General features: G+C 34.3%; 1 protein-coding gene across 4 annotated transcripts in view; it reads right to left on the minus strand.

Annotated features, from left to right (window-relative positions):
* LOC117166944 (GTP-binding protein 2) overlaps positions 1 to 25,532 on the minus strand; it is a 41,045-nt gene that overhangs the window by 10,289 nt on the left and 5,224 nt on the right. For 2 of the 4 annotated variants that reach the window (XM_033351420.1, XM_033351419.1), the window contains 6 exons: positions 15,661 to 15,912; positions 8,068 to 8,334; positions 7,697 to 7,978; positions 7,348 to 7,608; positions 6,874 to 7,267; positions 6,498 to 6,783 (listed from right to left, as the gene is read on the minus strand). In XM_033351420.1, the coding sequence (XP_033207311.1) occupies positions 6,498 to 6,783; positions 6,874 to 7,267; positions 7,348 to 7,608; positions 7,697 to 7,978; positions 8,068 to 8,334; positions 15,661 to 15,679 (1,509 nt within the window). In that variant the 5' untranslated portion in view covers positions 15,680 to 15,912. The remainder of the gene's footprint in view (positions 1 to 6,497; positions 6,784 to 6,873; positions 7,268 to 7,347; positions 7,609 to 7,696; positions 7,979 to 8,067; positions 8,335 to 15,660; positions 15,913 to 25,532) is intronic. The other 2 variants (XM_033351421.1, XM_033351422.1) reach the window with 1 other exon arrangement.

Below are 25,532 nucleotides of genomic sequence, written 5' to 3' on the forward strand. Positions count from 1 at the left end.
TAGTTGACCATAACTGTCTGACCAAGGAAAGATGGGAATGAAAATTGGTTTCTGTTATATATTTTATTAGTTGTTAAATTACTAAGGGCTTGAATGTACTATGAGACTTTTAAGTGAAACTATCTCGGAACTCGCCAGAGATCCGAGAAGTTTCTTATTTTATTAGTGTTCCTTTTAAAAAACGATGGGAAATGATTTCAGTTTTCGTTGAAGGAATATTTATTTTAGCGTCTTGGTGCCTTCTTTCCTTAGAAAAACTAATTAAATAGCTTTTTTATGACTGACTGACAGTTTCTTTAAAGCACCAACCTTTTATTAAAAGAAGTACATTTTCCAGAGACAGATTCTTAAGAGGGTTAAATTTTTTTACTTGTGAACACTTTAGACAAAATACAATATGAATTAAAAATGTTTCTCAGAAAATCTGTCTCATCTATAGGAACTTTTAAGTAAGGTCTTATGTGCTAACTTACTCTAAGTGCATTCATTTACCCGAGAAAAGAAACAGGCTTTCTGGTTCTTTTCTCGGCTTGTCTCACGCCTGTTTCGTTTTTGCCAATAGAAAGATAAGAGAGTTTGAGAACAATAATAAAAATTGCGAAATATAATTTTAAATTTAGCGATTAGGCATTTATAGTGAGGCGGCGTTCTTCTTTACCATGCAAAAAGGGTTGAGTTCTCATGATCCCATAATGATCCCATAACCTTTGTTAAGCTTACGGATTGAAATTTAGAAGTAGATTTTTTTTAATTTCATAGTTAACAGCCTAAAACATAACAGTTCGGATACTACGGGTTTCGATGACTTCAGATATCTAACTTTTTTTAATGCTTAAAATTGGAATTAATAGAACGTTTCTCGTAAATGAAATGAGATACGCCAAAAAAGACAACATTTTTGAATTCAACTAGAAAATTGTATATCAGTATATAAGTTATAATTATAAATAAGTATAATAAGAAAATTCATCAATTAAAAAAAAGTGTTAATAATTTGACGATAAATTTAAAAAGGGAGAGCGGATTAGCCACGACCAACTACTGTAAATAACTCTGCCCGCCCGGTACGTGACGAATACAAAAGGAACATTATATTGCCGTCGCACCACTCTTAAAACGACCACTAAAAGGATTTTGAAAATGACCCAAATCTCTCAAACTATCTCCGAGAGTATTTTGTTTCAAATCGACTTTGTTTATAGACTCAAATGGGCCAAGCTATTTCGCTAAAGAAAACTCAGAGATTTCTTTCGGTAGGGTTTCCATGAATGTTCCAACTTTCATCATTTTTTTGAGGTTAGAAACGAAATGCGAACTGACCGAGTCAAACCTACCCCGGATTCGAATTCAGCGACCCCAAAAATGTATAGAAATGTTTATCTCGTCTACTGGATAAGACTTTTCGTGTGCCTGTGTAATTATTATATTATTATTATGGGTTTTCTTACTGGCTCAATGTTTAATTGTTTATAGAAGACAGTCGTGTCTTAGGCCTACTGAGCAATAGCCAGTATTAAATTAACAATTTTATCACGTATTTTGTATCGTTTTCTCAATTATAATTATCCAGTTTTTACGTGAAATAGCCTTTTTAAAGCTAGTTTCTTATTTAATTCACTTTGCCACAAATGTACACTTTATTACCATGAATGGACATAAATGAAGCAAAGCATTAAAAAAAACAATTACTTTTTTTAAAACTTGTTCTGTGACGTTTCTAAAGATTGTAATTTTATTTCTAATTATCTTGAATAAAAAAGCACTGAAAAAATACACAATATTCTTTTCACTTTTCCTGGCCTATTTTAAGAATCGCATAATTTTTTATTGAAGATTTTCATACTAACGCACTTTGTGTCACATAAATACATAATTAAAATTTTGAATACCTTAAAATTTCGAATCGAAACTCTTTTTATTATTTTTTATTAAGAATATTTTCATGAAAAACAAATGAAAAATCTCAATCCTTTAAATATATGATGAACCGTATGAATAGCCGTCTATTAGGCTCAGCCCCCTGCATAGAAGTTAGTTCACTACTACGATCAAGTGAAGCTCGGAGTGCAGATGGTGCTGGGAGTCTTTCCAGCCTATGTTTATATGGCAAGAATAGGAAGCATAATAGTGGAAAATTAATTTGATCGATGATTTTCGCAATGTCAATCAGTTTTCTGAGTTACAAATCGTAGTGTAAGAATAAAGAAATATTATTAATATTAAATTTGGCAATAAAATGGATGGAACATTGTCCCTGGATGTAAGTCAGGTTATGAAAGCTGCTCCGAAAAATTTTATTTCTTCTAAGGGCCAAAAGATGAAGAAAATCTAAGAAGCTTGATTTTTTTTCAAATTAAACTATTATTTTTAATGATTAATCATTAGATAATATTAATAAAAGAGTATGGCCATTTGAATAACTGTTTAGACCTGATAATTAACGAACTTATTTCAAATAAAGCATTAAAATATCCATGTGATGAACACAGCTGTGACGTTCTTGTGTACGTCATTGTCATCAAGAACTGTTTGTCGCTTAAAATAAGAAAGTTCGTCAAAAAAAAAAAAAATTAAAGCTAAAAGACGAAATTTTATTGAAAAAAACGCAGTTTATTCAAATTAATCATTTTCTATTGGTTTAGGGTTACTGTCATTAATCAATTGCTTATTTGTACCAACATATGACATTGCTCTTATTTAAACTTTCTTATCCATTAAATCCATTCCTTACCCCAATTTAAAATTAGAATATCTGTTATTTAATTTAATTTCTAATTAAATTTTATATTTCATAACACTAGTTTTTTATAAAATATAATTTCACAATATTATTAAAAATTATGTTATCCATTTTAGACTATTTGTTTGTAACTATATATGATAAAAAATATATTGTTTATCTCCATGCTTTTTTTAAACCTATTTTTTTCAAAAATACTTTATATAATTTTTATAGGAAAATTTGCAATTTAATAATAAAGCTAAAAAAAGATTTTAACGATTTTTTCAATTAAAATTACTCTAATATTTAAAAATATATGAAACTTTAACTATTTGATGCATAATATCGATTGTCATTACAAATAATATGGATTAAATTAATTTTTAACTAATTTTGCTTAAGCTTGCCATGTAAAAATAAGCTGGAAAGACTCCCAGAGCCACCTGCACTCCTCGCTTTACTCGGCCGTACTAGTGACCTAACGCTGACATACAGCCATTGCAGGGGGCTCATTGGGCTGAAACGCTCTAGTCGAATAGCCGACTGGCCAGCTAGTCAGCTAATCGACTGGAACGGTTATTGGGTAACGACATATATACCCAGTGGGCACAAAATCATGGACTTCCGAAGATGGGTGTGTGAATCCCTAAAGTCCTCGAGCAGCTGCAAAAAAATCTGAAGGACGTTTAGAGCGTTCGAGTCACGCATCAGTGCTAAGCAGTGTTTAACAGTAACGAGTTACCATGAAAGTTACCTTTTTTGGTAACCTTAACGCGTTACAATTTTCTGGTGACGGTAAAACAAAGTGACGCACGTTACCGACTGTTATTTTATAAAAAATTTTAATACGTTTAGCATTACATTAAATATATCAATGTCAAAAAAGCAATCAGATGATCTATATTTTCACTTCCTTGCACGTAGCATACATTTATAAACTTATTTATAGTTTAAATCAAAAAGAGCTTATAGACAAATTGAATATTTCTTTATTATTTTACCGAACTGTAAATATAATATTCAGTTTTATTAAAATTTTCGGTTTGCAATGAAATGTACCAAATTTTTAAGATTATTTTTTGTCCATTCAAATAATGTATTAGACATTTAATACATAAAGTAACGGCAAGGTTACGCATTACTTTTTGCAGTAACGGTAACGCGTTACTTTTATTTAAGTAACGGTAACGGTACCGCGTTACAAATTTTTTAGCAGTACCGGTAACGTGTAAAACACTGATACTAAGAACACTGGAGATGTCGCAGACCCGAGATCTCTCGAGAATAGTAGGTTGCAGAAAAACTTGATTCCATTCTTTGCCTATACATAAGCCCGAAGCCTCCTCCCCGAACAAAATCGAAGCCCCCCCCCCCCCCCCCCCCCCCCCCTAAAAAATCCTGGCTACGCCGCTGACCTTAAGGTCTATGCATCCAGCGCAGAGCAACTAATTCTTGCTCTCCAGAACACAAAAGGGTACAAAGGCCCAATTATAATGGAGTTTAGGTTGGAAAAGTTTGTCAAGATGAAACTGACGAGATGAAAGCAGATAGGAAAATTCTCTTAGACAGATTTTGTCTTCCGAACTGCAATGGTTCCGTGGGCAAAGGACGAGCTCATGACCCTTGACATTGTTACGCGAAAGTTCCTGCATATGCAGAAGAGCTTGCATGTAAATTCGGCGATCAAGAGGGTCACGAACAACTTAACATCGAATGTATTTATAACAGGGTCATTCTGGGCAGCACACATATCATCGCTAATGAAAGAGACCCTCTTCTGGGAACGGTTGGGGACAAGAAACTTGGATATGAATTCCACATCAGAGGTAAGAAAAGTGTGCTCGGGTGAAAAAAGCAGGAGTGAACAACTTTTCACAAATAGCTTCTTGACAAAAAGATACACATCTTTCACAAAAACGTAAACAAATATTTTTTGTGGCTGTTGCTGACGTTTTATTTCTTTATTTCATCTGGTCTAAGGTCAGTTTTATAGGACAAAGCGGTGGGTTTAATGTTCACGTACCAAGGCGGAATAATTCTCACCCTAGTCTACTTTCACTGCAATCACATGTCAAGACGTTCCCGACGATAAGTTCAGAGCATATCGTGCACCCTGAGCACCTAGGATACATACTATTCGGTATTCTTACATACGCGGCAACCACTTGCATCCATAGAGTAATCCGGTACTAATCATACTTTCCTTGGACATCTTTGTGATGCATATGGGATTGGTATTCGATATTGTGACACGTGCGACATATACTGTGAAACTACAGTACCATAAAAAAGTATGAGAATACTTAGCGATTGAAAAAGTCGCCCTCACTTCCCAAACGATATCTCCGGAACGGCAAGAGATGCCAATTTTTTTAACCGTATAACTATTATTCATTCGCGTAATAACGTATGAGATTCCTGCGAATCTTAAAGTTACCAGTTTACATCAGTTCTCGACATTTTGAGACCAGAGTCAGAAAAAAACTATATACAAACATGTATCTCTCTCGGTCTTTTTTTAGCCTAGCGATGAGATAAATTTCGAAAAAAATTTCTAATCCTAACTTCCTTCAGTATACTCTTTGGCGGTTCAAAAAGACATCAGCTTTGTTAGTCAGGCGGTTTTATTTTTTTTTATTTAATCAAATGCAACATCTAAACTCAAGTATTGTCGAGCGCGAAGCACGGGTGTCGCGATGAGAATGTATTCCGTAAACTCGAAGGAGTTTTGAGAAACATATGTCAACATGTAGTTCTAAATCATAAATTTGAGATATTTATGTGCATAACAAATAGAGGGTCAAGCACGTCGTGCTAGTAATATAGTTGTAATCGAGTGCGAAACACGGCGCACACGCCACAGGCGCACTTAAACTACGCTATATGCAGGGTTAAAAATTCAGTTTTTTTTAATGATTTTTTTTCAAATAACTTCTAAAGCTGGAAGACTGTTGTTCGATCTCTGTGCCGGTACCAATGGAAATTTTTCTATGTACTTTTACCGGGGCTTCGGTGGTTCGGAACCCACCTTAAACTGTAAGTCCTCTCACAAAAAGCTGATGCCTTACCAAGGATAAACGGGCTCCGTACGGGGGACCAACCTTGGGGGTCGAAGCTGATTTTGAGAAGACTCGAAAATGAGTGAGCGAGCTCCTTGCGCTTGGAGGCTCCACACGGGGGTAAACACGCGGGATGGTTGCTGGACGCTTTCGAGTAATGAGCATACAAATACACATACACTTACATAAAGACACCAGAACAGTGCTTCGAATCTGTGCGTCTAACCCCCCCCCCCCCCCCCCCCCCCCCCCCCCCCCATCCGAGCCTGCTAGGGAGGCTTGCGGATTGCATAGCTGGCAAGGATCACTTTGTTTACCGGTGACAAGGAAGGACGGCCCTTGCTGCGTGATGAGTAGGCCTGGCACCTGCGAGGTATAATCTCAGAATGTTGGTAACAACGAAAAGCCGCCGAGATCCAAAAGACTCGACGAAGATGGCCGGATTCGAAGTACTGCCTTAAGACTAAACACGGGTGTGGCACAATAGGCTTTGTAGCTTGAGCGCCAGGGGGGTGCTTCACGGCCCCCGCCCACATTACGACCAACCAACCATCTCATATGATTACAGACAAATTATTGCTGAAAATTAAACTTTTATAGTCAAATATTTGATCTGAGATAGTTCTTGAGCTGGACCTGTCACTGTCTCTTTTAAGAAATCCTAATTCTTATAAAATAACATTTTTTATTAAGGACTATTAATTTGACATTTTTACCTGGAAGAAGAGCGTAGCATGAGGATGGTCACGAGAAGAGACTAAAACCATACCAGGCCGAAGGTGAGGTAAGGGCGGGTCTCTTTTTGTAGGAGGCGCTATTGTTAAACTTGCACTCTGTGATGCTCGAACCACACAGCAAGGCGTTTTATTACGATGAAGACTAACTACTTTGACTGGGCTAAACTCGCCATCCGGCAAAGGACCAACTAATAATCGTGTTCCAGGTGTGATAAGTCCCTTTACGAGCAAACCGCCGAGTACTGGTTCATCTAGTCCCACTACCCTGTGAAATAAAAACAAATCTCATTATTAAAAAACCAAAATCGCATTCTTGAATTAAATCATTTTGAAAACTTTTATGTAAGTGAAATACCTGAACGTTTCGTCTATTTGGAAGAGAGAGGATTCTGGATCTGTTTCTAGAGGTGTTAGATCTGTAGGCGACAAATCTCTAATAAAATTGGTGAGTTCCCCTAGGCCTTCGCCAGATACGCAACTCACAAGAAATACTGGTATTGCATCTAAATCGCAAACGTCTGGTTCCTCGTTATTCTTTGCATGGAGCACCAATTTTTTAAGACAACCCTGGGCTTGCAAGATAGTTTCTAGTTGTAATATGATTTCTCGAGGGTTTCTAAAACCTAAATCTATTTTGGTCACGATAATAAAGAACGGAATTCGCAAAGCTAGACAGAGAGTTAGGTGCTCTTGGAAAGCTTCATTCACAGGTGGCGAGACGACAAGCATCACATAATGTGGAGCGTAACCTTTAATATAAAATTTTATTTTCAGTTGAAATTTTATAAACACGTTCAAGAATCTAATTTATTTGAGAGTAGATTTTTACCTGTAAGGCCCAACAATGTCGTCCGTAAATATTTTCGATGTCCTGCTAAATCAATGAATGTAACCACCTTCGATGCATGATCGCAGATTTCCTCTGCTGTCTTCATTTCTGAATAATTCAAAACATGACCATCATTATCGAATCCAAGAATTTCGTGGGAAATTGATGACGTACGCCCTGTTTTAATTTCGTGAAGGTGGCGAAATATATTTAGCCTGGCTCTCCCCCTGCCATTGTCCAATTCACCTTGCGTGAGTACTCCTAACATAAGTAAAATTTTTACAATAATGTAATTTAACAAAACAAAATTATTTTCGACTTTCTTATTTCTATATTTCCATTATCTTACCTAAGATGGTAGATTTTCCAGCATCTTGCCCTCCTAATACTGCTAGTCTTAAATCAATCACGACATCTTGATCATCAGCATCACCCTTTCGTAATTTTCGAACCAATACTTCGGCTACTCTTTTTTCCTCCACTTTGCTTGTTCTTGACTTGCATTTTGCAAGTCTTTCTCGAAGCACTGTCGTTTCCGCTCCTAATCTATCAGCCATGTCCCTCAATGTTTTCAAGGAGAGTTTCATGTCGTCCCTCGACAAGCCCGCTAATCTTCCATTGTCTTCGACACCTTGAAAATTATTTTATATTTATGATTTAAATAGTAAAAGAACAAATTTTAAAAAAACTTTAAGAATACTACATGTACAATTACAATACCAATTTGATAAATAGCTTCTCCATGACCTTCGCGAAGGCGCCATTTCATTTGAGTGACAAGATGTTCAAATCTTTGACTGGAAGGATTAATCAATTTCAGTTTGTACTCAATATTTCCTTGTTCAGGCTCAGGAGGTAATCTATCTTCTAGATCACCATCTGGAGAACCTTCATGTTCAGTTTGTTCACTTATACCGACTTCCCAATTTTTTTTTCTCCTCGGCTTAGATTCTTCTGGTTCAAAGAGCTCTAAAAACGACTCCATCCCTGCAAAGTAATACATCAAAACAACTTGAGAAAACAAAAATAACATTAAAAGCAAAACAGAAGGAGTAAATATGTTCCTAATGTCTATTTATTTTTTTTAAATACTTATTTACTGCTATTAATGTCAGTTTTAGTTCGATTTTTTTAGTCAAGGTTTGTATTTTTTAGATCAAACTATTCAAAATCTAAAACATGAAGAATGAAAGTATCACTTTTCATACTTTGAGCTTACAAACAGAAAGAATAAATGTACACCATTTTAATTTTCTATTGCATTTTACCTTCGTATTGAGTATTTGCTATCAAAATGCATTCTGTTATTATGTCAGATGATGCAACTACACGAACAAGATATAACATTTTATAATGGTGCACCAGGTCTTATTTTGTGAAATTTTTAATACTACCGGACTTTCATGGAGCCTCTAGTTTATATGCGAATCGCAGGCTTTTTTAAATGATGAAACGTGTTCATTCATTGTTTCAAATATGTAGGTAACAATGAAGATCAGACTATGGCCTAAGACTGACTCGTTTCATTAATATTAAAGGAAAAGACAATTAATTTATAAAAAAAGTACGCAAAGCGATGAAAGACTAAAGTAGAAAGCTTATTTTTTAAACCATGTATATGGCAACGATTGGGATGAGTAACCAATTTCTGGACACGGCGATGAAGATGTTCCAACAGTAAAAAAATCCAGGGAGATCCGAGCTTAGGGGCTCTTCACTCGGGTAATGGTTGGAACGAAGAAGCGAGGTACATTGTAAGAGATGTATTTTGCGATCACATCCGAGAACTAATTTCCAGGGATGCCCTTCTGGCCTGGTACCCATGCTAGTATAATATTGCAATTAAGCGTGGAAAGGGAGGCAAGGCGATTTCTGATTAGGAAGATAAGATATGTAAAACTTAATGTTACTCAGGTTGGTTAAAGAAACACTTTTTAAGACTTTTAACGAGTCGGTAAAAATAACTACTTTTTTTTAAACATGAACATTATAATTAAATCAATGGCTATTGCTTCAATAGAAAAAATTGATGCCGAATAACTTATTTTCCATACGTGCATAAACTGACAAGCGGGACAAACCGAGACGCAACCCGCAGACTTGCCGTTTTGAGACTTTGAGCGGTCTGTGTAGAAAATCAAGGAGTCTCCAAAATACGCAATGGCATTCTAGAAGAAAGAGGTTGGGTCGCAAAAATGTTGAATTAGAAAGCCAATATCGTATTGTGTTTGAACCTAATGCCGCTACGCGTAGGTGGCGCTACGTTCCAACACAAAACGAGATTGGAGAGTTTAGACTGCTAAACCCAGATTGTAGATGTAGAGTATAGCATGGAGATATCAGTATGTAAGTTATGGAGGTACCGATATGTAAATTCAGAGGGGATGGTGGAAAGATCTGTGTATTTGGGGCATAAGGTTCCGGGTTTTATTAAAAGCAGCTATAAGTGTGAAAATCTCTATGATTCCATGGGGTTTTTTTATGTGTGGTATTCCAAGATCACCAAGTTTGTTAATTAAGGGGTGATTAATATTGTAGAACATCTTCATCATATATTTTCTAGCTATAGAACTAAATCAAAATTTAATGAGTGGTTCACATGTTTCTGCTAAAATTATATGTACAGCGGTACTTGTCCTGTAGTCTACGGCTAATCTCGAGGCTTGGTTTTTAATTGTATATGGTTTATCAAGGAGTTTGCGGTTTTGGAATGTGCAAATATGAGAACCGCGATCTAATCAATGAGGGCCCTGATACATTTTTTGATAAGTTTCGGATTCCGCAATTGGTCCGAACTTACATCTATTTCGTGGTGGAGTGGGGGGACATACTTCAAGATGAGACTTAACTAGAACAAAAGTCACCGCGGGAGGCAATTCGGATATTTTCTTGACCACGGGCCAAAACTCAGTAACGGCCCAGGTCGCATGTGCATAATACGACCAGACGATGGTTGACGGAGCGATTCCTCTGAGGTCATCGGTTAGATGCACAGATTCGAAGCACATTCGAAGGCCTAGTGTGTTTTGTAAATGTATTGTGTGTGTGTTCAATACTTAAAAGCGTCCAACGACCATCCAGCGTGGTTCCCCCGTACACTGAGAAAAAAATACTTCTGAATCAATGAAATATTGGTTTGAAGCATCAAACGGTGATTTCGCGCTCAGTCAAATGCATATACTATAAATTCAAAAGAATATACTATTGTTTCTTATTTTGTTCATTCAAACAAAATATTATTAAATTATTAAAAACATAATTAGCCTCAACTGAAGATGTAATAGACCTAACAGTAAGATATTATAAAGCTAACTAAATGTCAAATTTAGAGCAAACGATATGTCCAATAAATTGATAGCATTATGCTTTAAATTCTGAAGTGTGATGCTACGGTTGGAATAGTAAAAAAGTTGAACTGTATAGTACACTGTCATAATCTATTACCAGAAATTTTAGATTCAAAGAAGGAAAACATTGATTTAAATGAAAAATACATTTTTTTCTAGAAGTTAAATCTAAAGGATTTTAATACCTTTTTTAACCTCCGACACATACTCCTATAGCTACGACGCCACGCTGAGTACGATATCATAAATACTGATGGCATTCATCCGACACTTTCGAACTTACAAGGGTAAGGCCTCCTCTACAACATTGACTTTTTAATCAGACTATTATCAATCGATGGTAAGTCGAAAATAATTTGACACGTGTCCTGGCTTCTTTGTAGTGGGCCCTTGTTTAAAAATGATGAGCGTTTGAAAATCACGGTCGATGCGGCAGCCAAAGGTCTACTGATTCACGCGCAGTTACTTTTAGACAGCGCCACCAGTCCAGCGGGAAGGTGCCTGTCTAGCGACCATGCTGGTACTGAATCAAATATTTTGCTCGACATTTATTCAGTTTTTAAATATATTTTTTGCATTGTAAATATGTCAAATAATAACTTGTAATGTTCCCCTGGCGACTAAATGTTTTTTTTAATAGTAAAATAATTGGGAAGTAAATATCATACATACACTTTTCGATTGATCTATTTGTATAATCGTAATCTGTAGTAATTAATTGCGCTCGTTGTCGGGAAGCGTTATATTTCTACTAATTTTTTACGGCAAATATCACCCACAAATATGTTAATAACGGTAAATAAATTTTAAAACGTACTTAAATGATTTAAAATTAAATCAATATTTAACAAAAATTCTTTTTCAAAATTTTAAGGCGTTTGGTATTTGAAAATTTTCCTGAAGAAATGAAAATTTTAAAAGCTTGCATCTCGGTAATTTTGTACAACATTTCTCTTTTAGAAATAGAAGTATAATAGGGCATAGTTGCATTAATGAGCATTAAAAAAAATTTAATTATAGTTTAAATCTGAAAATATAAACAATATTTTTTAAGGAGAAGAGTTAAATAGTGAATTATTAAATCTCAATTCATTTTTCGATAGCAATACTTTACATTAAAACCCGTTACTAAACTAATAATTTTAAAAAGTAATTCCTGAATAAAAATAGACAATGTCAGAAAATTAAAAAAAAAACACATTTTCCAAATCTCTATTTTGCATCGTTTCAAGCTAAATAGTATAATGTCCTCCATTAATTTTAATCATTTTTATTTTAAATTTTGACTTATATATTCACTGATTACTCTGATTATTTATTCAATAATTACTTGCATAAATTATATAATATTTTTTTAATTAATGCTTACATAATTATTAATATTTTTTATTTCTGGTTATTAATTTATATTAAAATTTAGTTCAATACCAATACAAATATTACTGTAATTATTACATTTTATAAATGAAAAATGAAATTTAAACAAATTTAGTACCATGCATTACAGATGTGTATAGTTCTTTAAAGTTTGAAAATGTTGTTTATTTTGTTTTATTACTCTAATTGATTATAAAACCTAGAACTTTAAAGATACATTATTTCAAAATTCAATTCGTTAACAGTGCTTATGAAAATTTTAGTACAATAATCGATGTTCCTACTTACATATTTTTAATAATTTAATTTATACTGATGTCCGCTAAATTATATTCATGGTTATGAATAATATTTATAACCATGACTTATATTTAGCAAACATCCATGATTCTTTCTTTCGTCGCCTGTGAATCCAAACCCCACCTGTCATTCGGCTTATAATAAATTCAATGTCGCGCAGGCGCGCAAAAATGTTTAAGTTTTTATTGAAACTCACAGCGCAAGCGCGTTTTAACTGATTGTCTTGTAAACCCCCACTCGCTACTTCGTGAATGGTACGCCGCCGCTGAAGCAAAACCCATTAAAGTACGGTCCACGAGACCCAGAAGTTAGAGGATTGATAAGTTCGATAGATCATCATTCTTCGGATTGTACGATTTGATTTTGCCTCGTACCTTTGAACAAGAAAAGTTCTGCAGTTGAATTAGCATTCGAAAATTAGCGAGATCCTCATGATGGATTGATAGATTCTGGTCCATCAGACGCATCGAGTTGATTGTTCGAAAACATTGCGCTCTGTGACAGCCATGTTACAGAGCACGAACCCAGTTTCCTACGCAGCAGGAAGTAGTAGCCCCACAAAATTAGCCATCACCAAGATGGATACGGAACAAGCAAAAAGCGAATACACCTTCTACACTTCCAGAATCAAAAAGCGAAAGCTCGCAAAGTAATTAACGCTTCGGATAGCGTTCACAGTGGCCAATCCTCGGTCAGCTCAATCCGCGGAACAAGTAGGACGTCAAGAACGTCAGTCGTGAGTAGATCAGTATCTAACTCACAATTTCCCGCGGATAAAATGTTAAAAACTTCCCCTGAAAATTCAAATACAACTATAGGACCAGGAAAAATGCCCCCAATCAATGTTATCGTAGATGAGGGATATCACCCCTATACAATCCTTCATAAATTATTAAAAAGAGTCTAGGCACCATAAACCCATAGTGTAAAATCTTGACTCAGACATATATATTCTATTCACGTATCTTATATAGAAGATTATTGCAGAATCATATCAAATTTAGAACAGCAAGGCTTTCAGTATAACCTGTACAAAAGTATTGACCTGCCTCCTATTAGACTCGTAATGAGAAATATCCCCGTCGCGTATCCGGAAGACTCGGTTCTCTCCGAAATCAATGAGGAAGGATTTAAAATTACGTCGGTTTCTCGTATGAGAAACAGACAATCTAAGAGAGCCGTGTCAATGCTTCTGGTAACGGTTTCAAACACGCCCCAAGCGAAAGAGCTACTTAAACTGCAATCAATTGCATACATCAAAATTAAAGTCGAGCCATATGTAAACCCCAAGGAAACAGCACAGTGCTTCAAGCGTCAAAGATTTCACCACGTCTTTGACATGTGTCACGCCACTCCACTATGTGTGAAGTGCGGGGGTGCGCATCAAAGTTCTGCGTCCAAAAAAAAACACGTGAAACACCGGCCACTTGCGCTAAATGTACTGGGGACAACCCCGCTAATTACAGAGGTTGCTCTGCTTTTAAACAAGCATCCAAAAAACCCGCTATTTAAAAATAAAAAAATAAAACAATTTTCCGAAGGAAATTTCTCCCAATAAACCAACTAAAGAGATCACATTAAAAGAAAATTCTAAAAGCGAACGCACCCCTCTAAACAGTGCCCGGCCACCGGCACATCACAGACATGCGCGATAAAGCCTCAAACTATGCACAGTCAAAAAAAATAAAATTACTATTACCGAACCCACACAAAATAAAAACACTCTCTCTCAAGTTATCAAAATAAATCTGGTAAATCTCTTAAAAAGAGCTACAACCTTAACCACAGACATAATGGGGGGAGGGGGGGGGGTAACATAAACGAAGCTATAAACTCAAGCAACGAGATTATAAGTAATTTACTCGCACTGGCTATCGAAAATCGCCACCTTCAATAATAACACTTTAAAAATAATTTTTTGGAATGCTCAAGGTATTCTTAAAAAAAGACACGAATTAGCCACATACCTCTACAAAAATAACATTACAATTTGCTTGCTCCGTGAAACTTTACTCCGCGAATCCCTACGCGTTAATCTAGTTCGTGGCTATAAATTATACAGAAATAACTCAAATAGAGGTACCGCAATCTTAATTCAAGAAAATATTAATTACCATGAACTAATAATTCCTGAACTTAACGCCCTCGAAGCTACTGCCATACAAATAAAAATTCACGGGAATCCATATGCTATAGTTTCGCTCTATCAGACTCCCTCTCGCAAATTTCTAAAAAACGACTACAGAAAAACATTCAAACTTGCACTCTCGGTAATTTCTGCAGGTGACCTAAATGCTAAACACTTAGCCTGGAATAGCAGAACAACTAACAAATTCGGTAAACAATTATTTGAATTTAGAAATCATAAGAATCTCTCAATCTCAGCACCAGACTCTCATACTTTTTTCCCTCACAATACCAAACATAAATCTGGCCTTATTAACTTTACAATTTCCAAAATTAACTTTTACAACCACAACATTTTCACTATAGATGAGCTTGACTCAGATCATCACCCAGTCCTTCTAAGTCTATGAGATCCCTGGCCTCTCAGCTCAAACCTTGGCCCGAGCGAAGAAGACCGAAACCAAGGACCCCACCTCCACTAGGATCTCATTTGATTCCTCTCGACTGGCATACCGTCCCCATCACCGTGCCAACAACTGGACCACCCACCACCCTCGCTTCCCCCAGTAGCGTTTTTACAAATTCAAGGTACACGATACCCCCCCCCCTTATATCTCAAGCCTAAAACACCCAATACCCATTCAGCTAGAATAAGACGCGAATTTTCTATGCAAATAATATTAGCAATAAAACATCCACTTTCATCTTAAAATGACTTTGCTTTTCCTTTTTTTTTAAATTACTTTTACCTCTCCTATTTAGTTTAATACTTTTGAATCAGTATCAATCCACAAACTGACCTCAATACTGACAAATGAGACAACTGAAAAATCCCCAAAAATAAACTTTCCGACACTGTAAAATTTTTAAATAATCAAATCCCCGACAGAAATGTCCGAATTAAATCAATTAAAGAAATCGTTGTTTTAAAAAAATTTGATTTATTTATTGAAAACACAATGATCGAAAAGAAATTTTTGATCAATGTTTAAAGTATATGAAAGTTATTTCTTGAATTTAAAATTACAATAATTGTATAAAAAAATAAATTTTAAAACACGTGCTCCTCGAACGAAAAAAGAAATGTCTCCCTAGATTTTCTCCGAACCTAATAAAATTATTCAAAAAAAACTTTTCAGGATTTTAATCAGCACTGATTTACCTCGAAGCTTCTTTTTCATTTTTCTTTTAATTGACAATTAGATTGTTGAGAAATTTTCTTGCCATCCGCTCGAATCCAGAATCTCTCAGGGGCTGAAAACATGGAATACGGAAGGAGTGCGAATCAATCTGAAAGTAGTCCGACAGGAAAATTTGTTATCCGCTCTAATTAAATTGATAATGGAAAGAAGTCTTCTTTGATTCGCAATTTGTACTGCTAAAAACATGGAATCCGTAACAAGTCCGAATCAATCTGAAATCAGTTCAGGAGGAAAATTTATTATCTACTAGAATCTAAGTGTTAATGGAAAGAAGTCCGGTTTAATTCGGAAACTGTCCGAATGAAAACACGGAATTCGAATGAAGTTCGAATTAATCTGAAATTAGTCAGAGAGAAAAATTTATTATCTACTAGAATTAAAGTGCTAATGGAAAGAAGTCCGGTTTAATTAGGGATTTGTCCGGCTGAAATACGGAATCCGGAACAAGACCGAATCAATTTGAAAACAGTTCGAGGGAAAAATTTATCATTTTTAATGGAAAGAAGTCCGGAAATTGTCCACCTGCAAACATGGAATTTTGAAGAAATCCGAATCAATCTGAAATTATTCCGGGAGGAAAATTCATTATCCACTAGAAATAACTTACTAATGAAAAGAAGTCCGGTTGAATCTGGAATTTGTCCGGAAAAAATACAGAATCCGGAAGATTTCTGAATGAACCTAAAATTAGTTCAAGAGAAAAATGTATTATCCACTAGAATTAAAGTACTAATGAAAAGAAGTCAGGTTGAATAAGAAATTCGTCCAGTTAAAAACAAGCAATCCGGGTCGAGTCTGAAGCAATCCAAAATCAGTCCACAAATAAAATGTATTATCCGCTAGAATTAAAGTGCTAATGCAAAGTCGTCCGATTGAATCCGGAACTTATCCTGCTGAAAATCTGGGTTAACTGAGTTGTGCCACATACTTTCCTTTAACTGATAAGAAAATATGTATATATTGTTGAAATAAACAGCATTTGAGTAATAAAAATCGTCGTTGATAATGTGAGCTTCGCCTTAAAAAAAACACTTCAAAATCACATTTTAATGATTAATTTATAGGTGGAAGACGTAAAAAATGAGGTCGTTTTAAATACTATGGACTTCGTAATTATGTTATAGACAAAAATGAACATTTGTTAATAGCAGTACAATATACAGTAAAATTCAGTTGATTTGAATGTTTCCGTATAAAAAAATTTGAAAAAAATCATATTCACCCTTTTAAAAAAAAGGGTTGCAACCCCTCATTAAAAAGTATTTTGCAATGAGTGCTTTTTTAAAGAAATAATATAAAGGTTTGTTTGGGTAAAAAAGTCAGATTTTTTTTAGATGTTAACGAAAACTGATTTTCAGAATAAACTTTAAGGATGGTTTTGACCCCTTAATCAGCGAATTAACAAGTAAAAAAATCGCATTGCTAATTTATTAGATACTACAACATATAAAAAAATAAAGAAAATCGGTTAGGCATACCTAGGGTACTTTCCTTGTAAGTCGACATTTAACAATAATGTTTGAAGAAAGAAAAGGACACTTCAAAAATTTTATAATTGTAGTCAACTAAACTCTCGATCCAGCAATAATTAATATGTTGCGAAACAAAATTTGGTCTCATGAATATCCTATAACGAGAAGGTATTAGTTTCTAAAATTGGACTTCTTCGGTTTTAATCAAATCTTTACGTTTTCACAAAGAACAATTTTTGCAAAGGTGTCTGTATGCATGCATGTATGCATGATGTGTGTATGTATGTGTGTATGTATGTATCTATACAGGGTGTCTCAAAAGTCCCGGGACGGTTGGATATTTCTTCAGGTAAAATATTTATCAAAAAAGTGAAGGTCATTCCTGAAGTAAATTTCAACGAGGAACTCAATGGTGACCTTTATTTTGCTCTTGAAGTTGACCTTCATGGCTTTTTGAAGGTCAACTTTGTTTTTTTTAAATCGAAACCACCTTTTTTACATCTGCATTCGATAGAGCGGAAAATTCTACGTTCAGGTACGTACCCAAGTCACAGGTCAATTGTTACGTTCAAGGTCAGTTAAAGGTTATTTGAAATTAACAAAGTTTTTCAAGAGGTCAGTGTAATTCCTGAAGTAAATTTCAACGAGAAATTCATTAGTGAGTTCTGTATTGATCTTGGTTACAGCGTTTTGAATATTGTAAAATCATAAGCAAATTTTTCATTAAAAATTCCAGGTGTTCTGGTGAGAGTTCTGTTCCTCACCGAAGAGTTATACAGTCCTATACCGTTTTTCGATACCTAAGTCAATACCTAAGGCGATACCATAAGTCCTATACCGTTTTTCCATACGAATATTACGAATCGAAACTAAATTTACGTATTACGAGCACATACTTACTATCTTTCGCTACAAGATTATTATGGCGCAAGCTAAACTTTCGGAACGAGAAAGGGTATCCGTATTAATGATGCGAGGTTGGGGAGATCGAGTTCGATCTTATGATCAAGTTCGTTTGCTTTTTAATCGCACTTTTCGTAATGGAGAAGGGTTAAATCCTGTCTCAAAATCAACAATTGAAAGAACTGTAAGGCGCTTTATGAATCATGGATCTATCAAGGACCTTCAGAGAACTGGTCGGCCAAAATCTGCAGGATCTGAGGAGATGCAGATGGACATAGCTCAAACATTTGTTGAAAACCCACACCTTAGTTTACGTCGAGATAGTGATGAGCGTGACGTTGTTCCTGAGAAAGTGCAAAATATTTTAAAAAGCATTAATTTCCATCCTTACAAAGTTCATCTGGTACAAGAGCTCAATGAAGACGATCCTGATCGTCGGGTTGAATTTTGTGAAATTATGATGGACAGAATTGATAGAGATCCTCTTTTCTTATACAGTAAAAGTATTTTCAGATGAATCTACTTTCACTTTAAAAGGTGAAGTTAACAGGAAAAATTGTACATATTGATCTAACACAAATCCTAATTGGATGTTAGACAGTCACACACAATATCCACAAAAGATTAATGTTTGGGCCGGTATCTTGAATGATACATTGATAGGCCCTTTCTTCATCGATGGTAATCTCAATGCGCTTTGATATGAAGAGCTTCTCAGAAACCAAATTGTACCAAGAATAAGGGAGATTACAGGCGATAATTTTCAAAATATTTGGTTCCCGCAGGACGGAGCAGCGGCTCTTTACTGTAGGGAGGTTGAAGCATATGTGGATACTCAAGTTCCCTCAAAGGTGGATTGGAAGAAGGGGTGAAATCGAGTGGCCTGCTAGATCTCCTGATCTGACGCCTCTCGACTATTTTCTTTTGGGTTATTTAAAGAGCGAAGTATACTCTACGCAACCGCAAAGCTTAGACGAATTGCAGAATCGGATTCTGCAACCGGCTACTTTGATTGATAGGGAGATGATTTGTAATGCTGTAACTTATTTTTATAATCGCATAGCTTTTTGTCAAGAAGCTCAAGGTCTTCAGTTCAAACATCTTCGCTGAAGCGTGAGGGGTCTGATGAGAACATCTCGCCTTAGCTGGCCGGATCAACATACGAAATTTTTTTTGTGGTGTGATGACACCATCTCGCCTAAGCTGGTCGGATCCACATACGAACTTTTGCTTGTGGTCTGATGAGACCATCTCCCCTTAGCGAGCCGGATCCACCTAGGGTTTTTTTTGTGTGGACTGATGAGATCTATGATGGATCTCGTCTTAGTCGCCCGAATCTAGATACAATGTTCTACCATTTTCTTTACACGCATATTTTCGCTGATCAGCCGTCTAGACCTTGTTTGAGTTTACACGACCCCAGAATGACCCCGGAAGTTCATCGGTTGACATGACCTTGATGCATATCTGAACGTACAATTTTGCGTTCTTTCGATTGTTGGTGTCAAAAATAGGGGTTTCCATTTGAAAAATAAAAGTTGACCTTGAAATAACCTTGAAGGTTAACGCCAAGGTCAGCTTCAAGGTCACCATTCAGATCTTCGCCCAAAATCCTGAAACTTTTGTCTGAAACATTTCTCTCGAAAACACATATTTTCACTGATAGGGGGGGGGGGGTCTGATAATGTTTGATAACCCTGTATGTATATCTGTATGTCTCTCCGTATTGCTGTAGGCACATTTACGTACTCGGTGTCGTATTTTTTATATTAGTATCCAAAAAAATTGAAAATCATCGGAAAATCAAAATGTAATAAAAACACATTCATGTTCACTACCTTTTTTACATGAGAATAATATACTGTGATTATAGTAGATGATGATATACTCAAGAAAAAATCAATTTTCCACAAGAGTCGGAAAACACTGTTGACCTCCGAAAATTTTTTTAATGTCGTGAAATGTGGCATGTCATGCAGAATGTCACAAAACTATCGACAAAGATAGCACAGTATGGTCCACTCTCCACTACCCTATTTACAACATTTACTCTACATTATCCTTTAATTCAATTTCAGAAGAGACTTATTTTTATATAAATTCTTCGCAGTATTCCATTTTTTTCGACTCCTTCTTGCTCAGAATTTAAAAATCAGCTTTTTATCAGAGCATTATTGGTTATCCTGGGCTAAGAATGCTCATGTGCGAATATGGTCTATGTTTTAAAATAAAATGCAGAAGATTTTTTTTACACTGCTTCACAACATCTTCGTTGCATCAATTTTTTATTAGGGCCGTTCTGATCAACATTTTAAAATAAGATTTTTATTATAGCTTTTTTGGTTATCCTGGGCTAAGTATGTTCATGTACGAATGTGGTCTGTGTTTCAAACTGAAAAGCAACAGATTTTTTCTACGCTGTTTTACAACCTCTCCGTTGTATCCAATTTTTATATTCTCATCTATAATGAGAAGTTATTAGTACTATGCGAAAAACCACTTTCGCGGATTTCATCAAATGTCGACGTTTTGAGGCCCCCTGAGTCAGAAAAACAGAGGGACCAAAAATAAAGATCGAGTTCGTTAACCAGCCATTTTTGTTAAAAATTCAAAAAGTTACAGCTTTTTCAAAAATTAATGAGAGAATGTGTTTTATACTGGTCATACGGTCCAATATAAATAAAAATGGATTCAGATGTCAATGAATCTTTATTCGTCAATTTTAATTGATATAACCAACGTACGTTTCTACCTAGTTGCAGGTCTTCTTCAAGGTAATATTTCACCTAATCTAAAACTTTCTTAACAATATGTAATACATTTCAAAGAATTAACAAATTTAATTTTTTAAAAATTGTATTGTGTATAAATTTACCTGTACAATTTTGATATTAAAATCCAAAACAAGACATTTCAATTGTGCTTTATTCCTTACAAAGGAGCATAATTTTCGAATGAGCCTATTTTGCTAATTGTCAGAAGTTTAAAATTTTTGTTTGTATACATAATTTGAAATGTCCTTTTCTTAATATATAAGTCAAACATATAAAAACTTTAAAATTTGAAGCCTCGAAATTAAAATAGGCTACAGATTAAATAATATTAACTACATTTTAAAATCAATTTTAACCACAACAGTTACTTATTGTTTGGAAGGATAAACATGGACTAACGAATACATAAGAAATAAAGTCAATTTTATATGAGTAATTAAGAAAGGCCGGTTTTAAAATGGAGAATTTAATAAAAAGTGCGCCAAAGAAAATTGAATTTAAAACTTTTTTTTTAATTATGTAATAATTGATATATAATTCATTTTTTATAAAATAGTCTGATAAATTTTATTTACATTTAATATTTCAGTTTTCAAATTGATGGAATTTTTAATAAACTTATTTATGAAAATATACTCTAATATTTTTCTTTTTTTAGTATTGTTTTCACGAGCTAAAATTTTTATATTATTAATCTCAAAATCAAAATAGTGATGAAATTTCCATGCATTTTGTGACAAACCAGTATTTTGATTGCCTAATTCACAATCCCGTTTGTGTTCATAAATACGAGTTTTTAATCTCCTACCCGTCTCACCAATATAAATCTTTTTACAACCTTGACAATTTATCATATATACTAAACCAGATAAGTTTTCTTTGTTATCTTTGTCTTTTTTTTAAACAAAGAAAACTTATTGAATGTGTGTGGTTGTTTGTAAAATATACATTAATGTTATTTTTTTTTAAACACTTCTAAGACGCTCAGAAAGACCTTCAATATAAGGAAATGAAACCTTTAGATCATATTTATTATAAGTTTCAATTAATTTTTTATTTTTAGATGAATTATTATAAATTTCATGTATTCTTTCTTTAATGATTTTGTTTACTAATTGGAGTAGGTAATTATTTTGTACAAGAGTAATTTTTAGTTGATCTAAATTTTCTTTGCGGAATTGAATATTACTTAATTTAACACATCTATCAATAAGACCTTTCATTAGACCAATTTTTTGAGAAAATAAATTATGAGAATTATAATTGAAATAACGTCCTGACAAAGATGCTTTTTTATACCAATTTGTTATTAAATTTCCCTCTGAAGTTTTAATAATTAATAAATCTAGATAAGAAATAGAGTTATTCTCCTCTTTTTCAATCGTGAACTTAATTGAATTTTCCATTTTGTTGAAAGTCTTAATGAATTCATCTATTTTATCAGTAGGAACAATTGCTAGGATATCGTCTACGTATCTTTTATAAAGAATAAGTGTAAATGTTAAACTATTCAGAGCCCTTCTCTTTAAATCTTCCATTACTAAATTTGATACAATAAGGGATAATGGGGAGCCCATAGGACAACCTAAAACTTGTTTAAAAAATTTATTATTAAAAGAAAAAAATGTGTTATTTAATACTGTCCTAGTGGCAATAATAAATTCAGTTTTGGAGATTTTTGTTAAATTATGGTTTAAATTTAATTTTTCTTCTATGCAATCTAATGCAAGGTCCATTGGAATATTATCAAACATTGATACTACATCCAATGAAACCACTGAATGTGAATCCGGAAAATTAACATTTTTCAGTTCTTCTTTTACTTCCCAACTATTCTTTACAAAAGCTTGAGTTTTGCCAGACATTGGTTTTAAACAATTTGCAATGTATTCTAATAAATTATAAGTTGGTGAACCTACAGCGGAAACAATCAAACGTCATTTTCGTTAGTATTCGTTAGTCCGTGTTTGTCCTTCCAAACAATAAGTAACTGTTGTGGTTAAAATTGATTTTAAAATATAGTTAATGTTATTTAATTTGGAGCCTATTTTAATTTTGAGGTTTCAAATTTTTAATTTTTTATATGTTTGACTTATATATTAAGAAAAGGACATTTCAAATTAGGTATACAAACAAAAAATTTTAACTTCTGACAATTAGCAAAATGGGCTCACTCCAAAATTATACTCCTTTGTAAGGAATAAAGCACAATTCAAATGTCTTGTTTTTGATTTTAATATAAAAATTGTACAGGTAAATTTATACACAATACAATTTTTAAAAAATAAAATTTGTTAATTCTTTCAAATGTATTACATATTGTTAAAAAATTTTTAGATTAGGTGATGTATGACCTTGAAGAAGACCTGCAACTAGGTTGAAACGTACGTTGGTTATATCAATTAAAATTGACGAATAAAGATTCATTGACATCTGAATCCATTTTTATTTATATTGGACTGTATGACCAGAATAAAACACATTCTCTCATTAATGATATTAACGGTCGAAGAAATTTCACAGTGTGGATAAACTCCAATCACTGAATTCTTAATAATTTTTTCAAAAATGAGCGTGATATGGGGAAAAGTCAAGAGGAGAAAAAATTTAATTTTTCAAGCCCCTACATGATTATTTTATGAACTTTTTGAATTTTGTTTTTCAAAAATCGAAAATTCAAATTTTGGTAGCACAAAAAATAATTAATGATGACATTCTCATCTATGACGATAAGGTGTTAGTATTATGCGAAAACACACTTTCGCAGATTTTATCAAATGTCGACGTTTTGGGGCCCCCTGAGTCAGAAAAACAAGTTTTTATATCGGTGTCTGTCTTTATGTCCGGCGTCGTCGTTGTTGTTTTCTGTATACCGAATAACTTCCAAATAATAGTCGGATTGGATAGTGCTTTGGCACACAGTTAGAGGGACCAAAAATAAAGATCGAGTTCGTTAACCAACCATTTTTGATAAAAATTCAAAAAGTTAGAACAACGCAAGATACGAAAAAAAATAGATCGACAAAAAGTGTGCATCTAAAAAAGATCTACAAATTTATCATGATTTACTTTTTTATAGGATAAGTTTTTTGTGTTTTTTATTGATGAAAAAGTAAAAGCAACCTTCAAAATAATGAACATTTTTTATTTTCAAAATTCCGAATTTTTTTTCCCCTCATTTCTAATTACCAGAATTGACTCTTGATTTTTTTTAGAACTGCCGTTATACCTAGTACAATATATATTTGAACCATCAAAATTGATTCAACCATTTTCGAAAAAATTGAAATTTATTATTTTTCAATAAAAATTTATAACTTGGGTAAAAATTTGTTTTGTAGTTGGCACTTGGGGCAACTTAGTGTTTTAATGGGAGAAACTTAGCATTCAAATATGAACCAAATATCTTCTAAGGCAGACCAGCCATGCTTACCCAGCTACGACCTTTGAGGTTAGAGTGGCACTAACCTGAAATTCAGGATATTTGATTTTATTTCGTGAACTTAAAGGTCGTCAAACGACAAAAACATGGTATATTACTTATAAAATAGATTCTATGCATGAGAAACATTATTGATCATGCATTTCTGACTCACTTTTACGTCTATAATATTTCCTCGAAAAAAGTTGTATGGATTTCCATGTCGCGATGGTAAAATTAAAAATACTCAATTCAAACCAATGAGCGCTTCCCACTCTTCGAACCCCCTTTTTTTAATTGGCCAGCCACTGATGCGAAGGAGAGCGTATGGGGACCGTGATGGTAGGTGCCGGAATTACGTGAAACAATCATGCGCGAAGGAGGTGAAATAAGGGCGGGGGGAAGTAGGTGAGACGGTAAATAGGTGAGACTTCAATGTATTATATGTCCAAGAATATGTACTTTTTTTCAACAACTTTAGGTTATGTTGATGTATTTCATCAGAAATTGGTATTTTCCATAAAAATGATTGGATTCAAATGCAATGGCTTTGTTTAAAATAAATTAGATTGCAAACACTTCAAAGAAAATTCAGAACTTTTTAATAATTTTAGGTTATGTTGCTTTTTAAACCCGAAATCGGTATTTTTATTAGAAACTTATTAGATTTCAAACAAGATTAACAATTCTGTTGAATTTCAGTTTTTAAGCTAGTGGTTTTCAACGGAAATATCGACATAGGTTTCAAAGAAGATTTAAAATTTTTGAACAATTCCCAGATAAAAATAGTGCGGTCGCATTACAGCACCAGGTCATACTGACACAAAATTCATACACAGTCAGCAGAACGCAAACATGATGTGCGTCTCATTTTATTCTTGCAAAGTAACTGCAGTATGACTGCAGGGAATAAGGGAAACGTGAGTTTCTTATTCGCATCATGGCCTGAGCGCAGAGTGCCGACCCAGCACGGATTTCTATAGAGGACTTCATAACGAATCCTGTAGAGTGCAGGGTCTTCAGCGATGAGAAATTGGGACCCAAATACTCATTTGCAAGATGCTTTGTTTCCACTACTACGACGCCTCACTCAGCACGGAAAAATTCCGACTCACTCTTACAGCTGAGTAGAGGGTCGAGATGGTAAAAACGAAACACGTGGTAAATGAGTATTTGCGGCCGAATTTTCCCTTACCGAAGAGCCCTTCTGTAGAGGAATCCTCATGAAGCTAATCCACCAGGGTGCCCTACGGCCTAATTCT

This window comes from Belonocnema kinseyi, chromosome 2, assembly GCF_010883055.1.
Source record: "Belonocnema kinseyi isolate 2016_QV_RU_SX_M_011 chromosome 2, B_treatae_v1, whole genome shotgun sequence".
NCBI classification, from domain to species: domain Eukaryota; kingdom Metazoa; phylum Arthropoda; class Insecta; order Hymenoptera; family Cynipidae; genus Belonocnema; species Belonocnema kinseyi.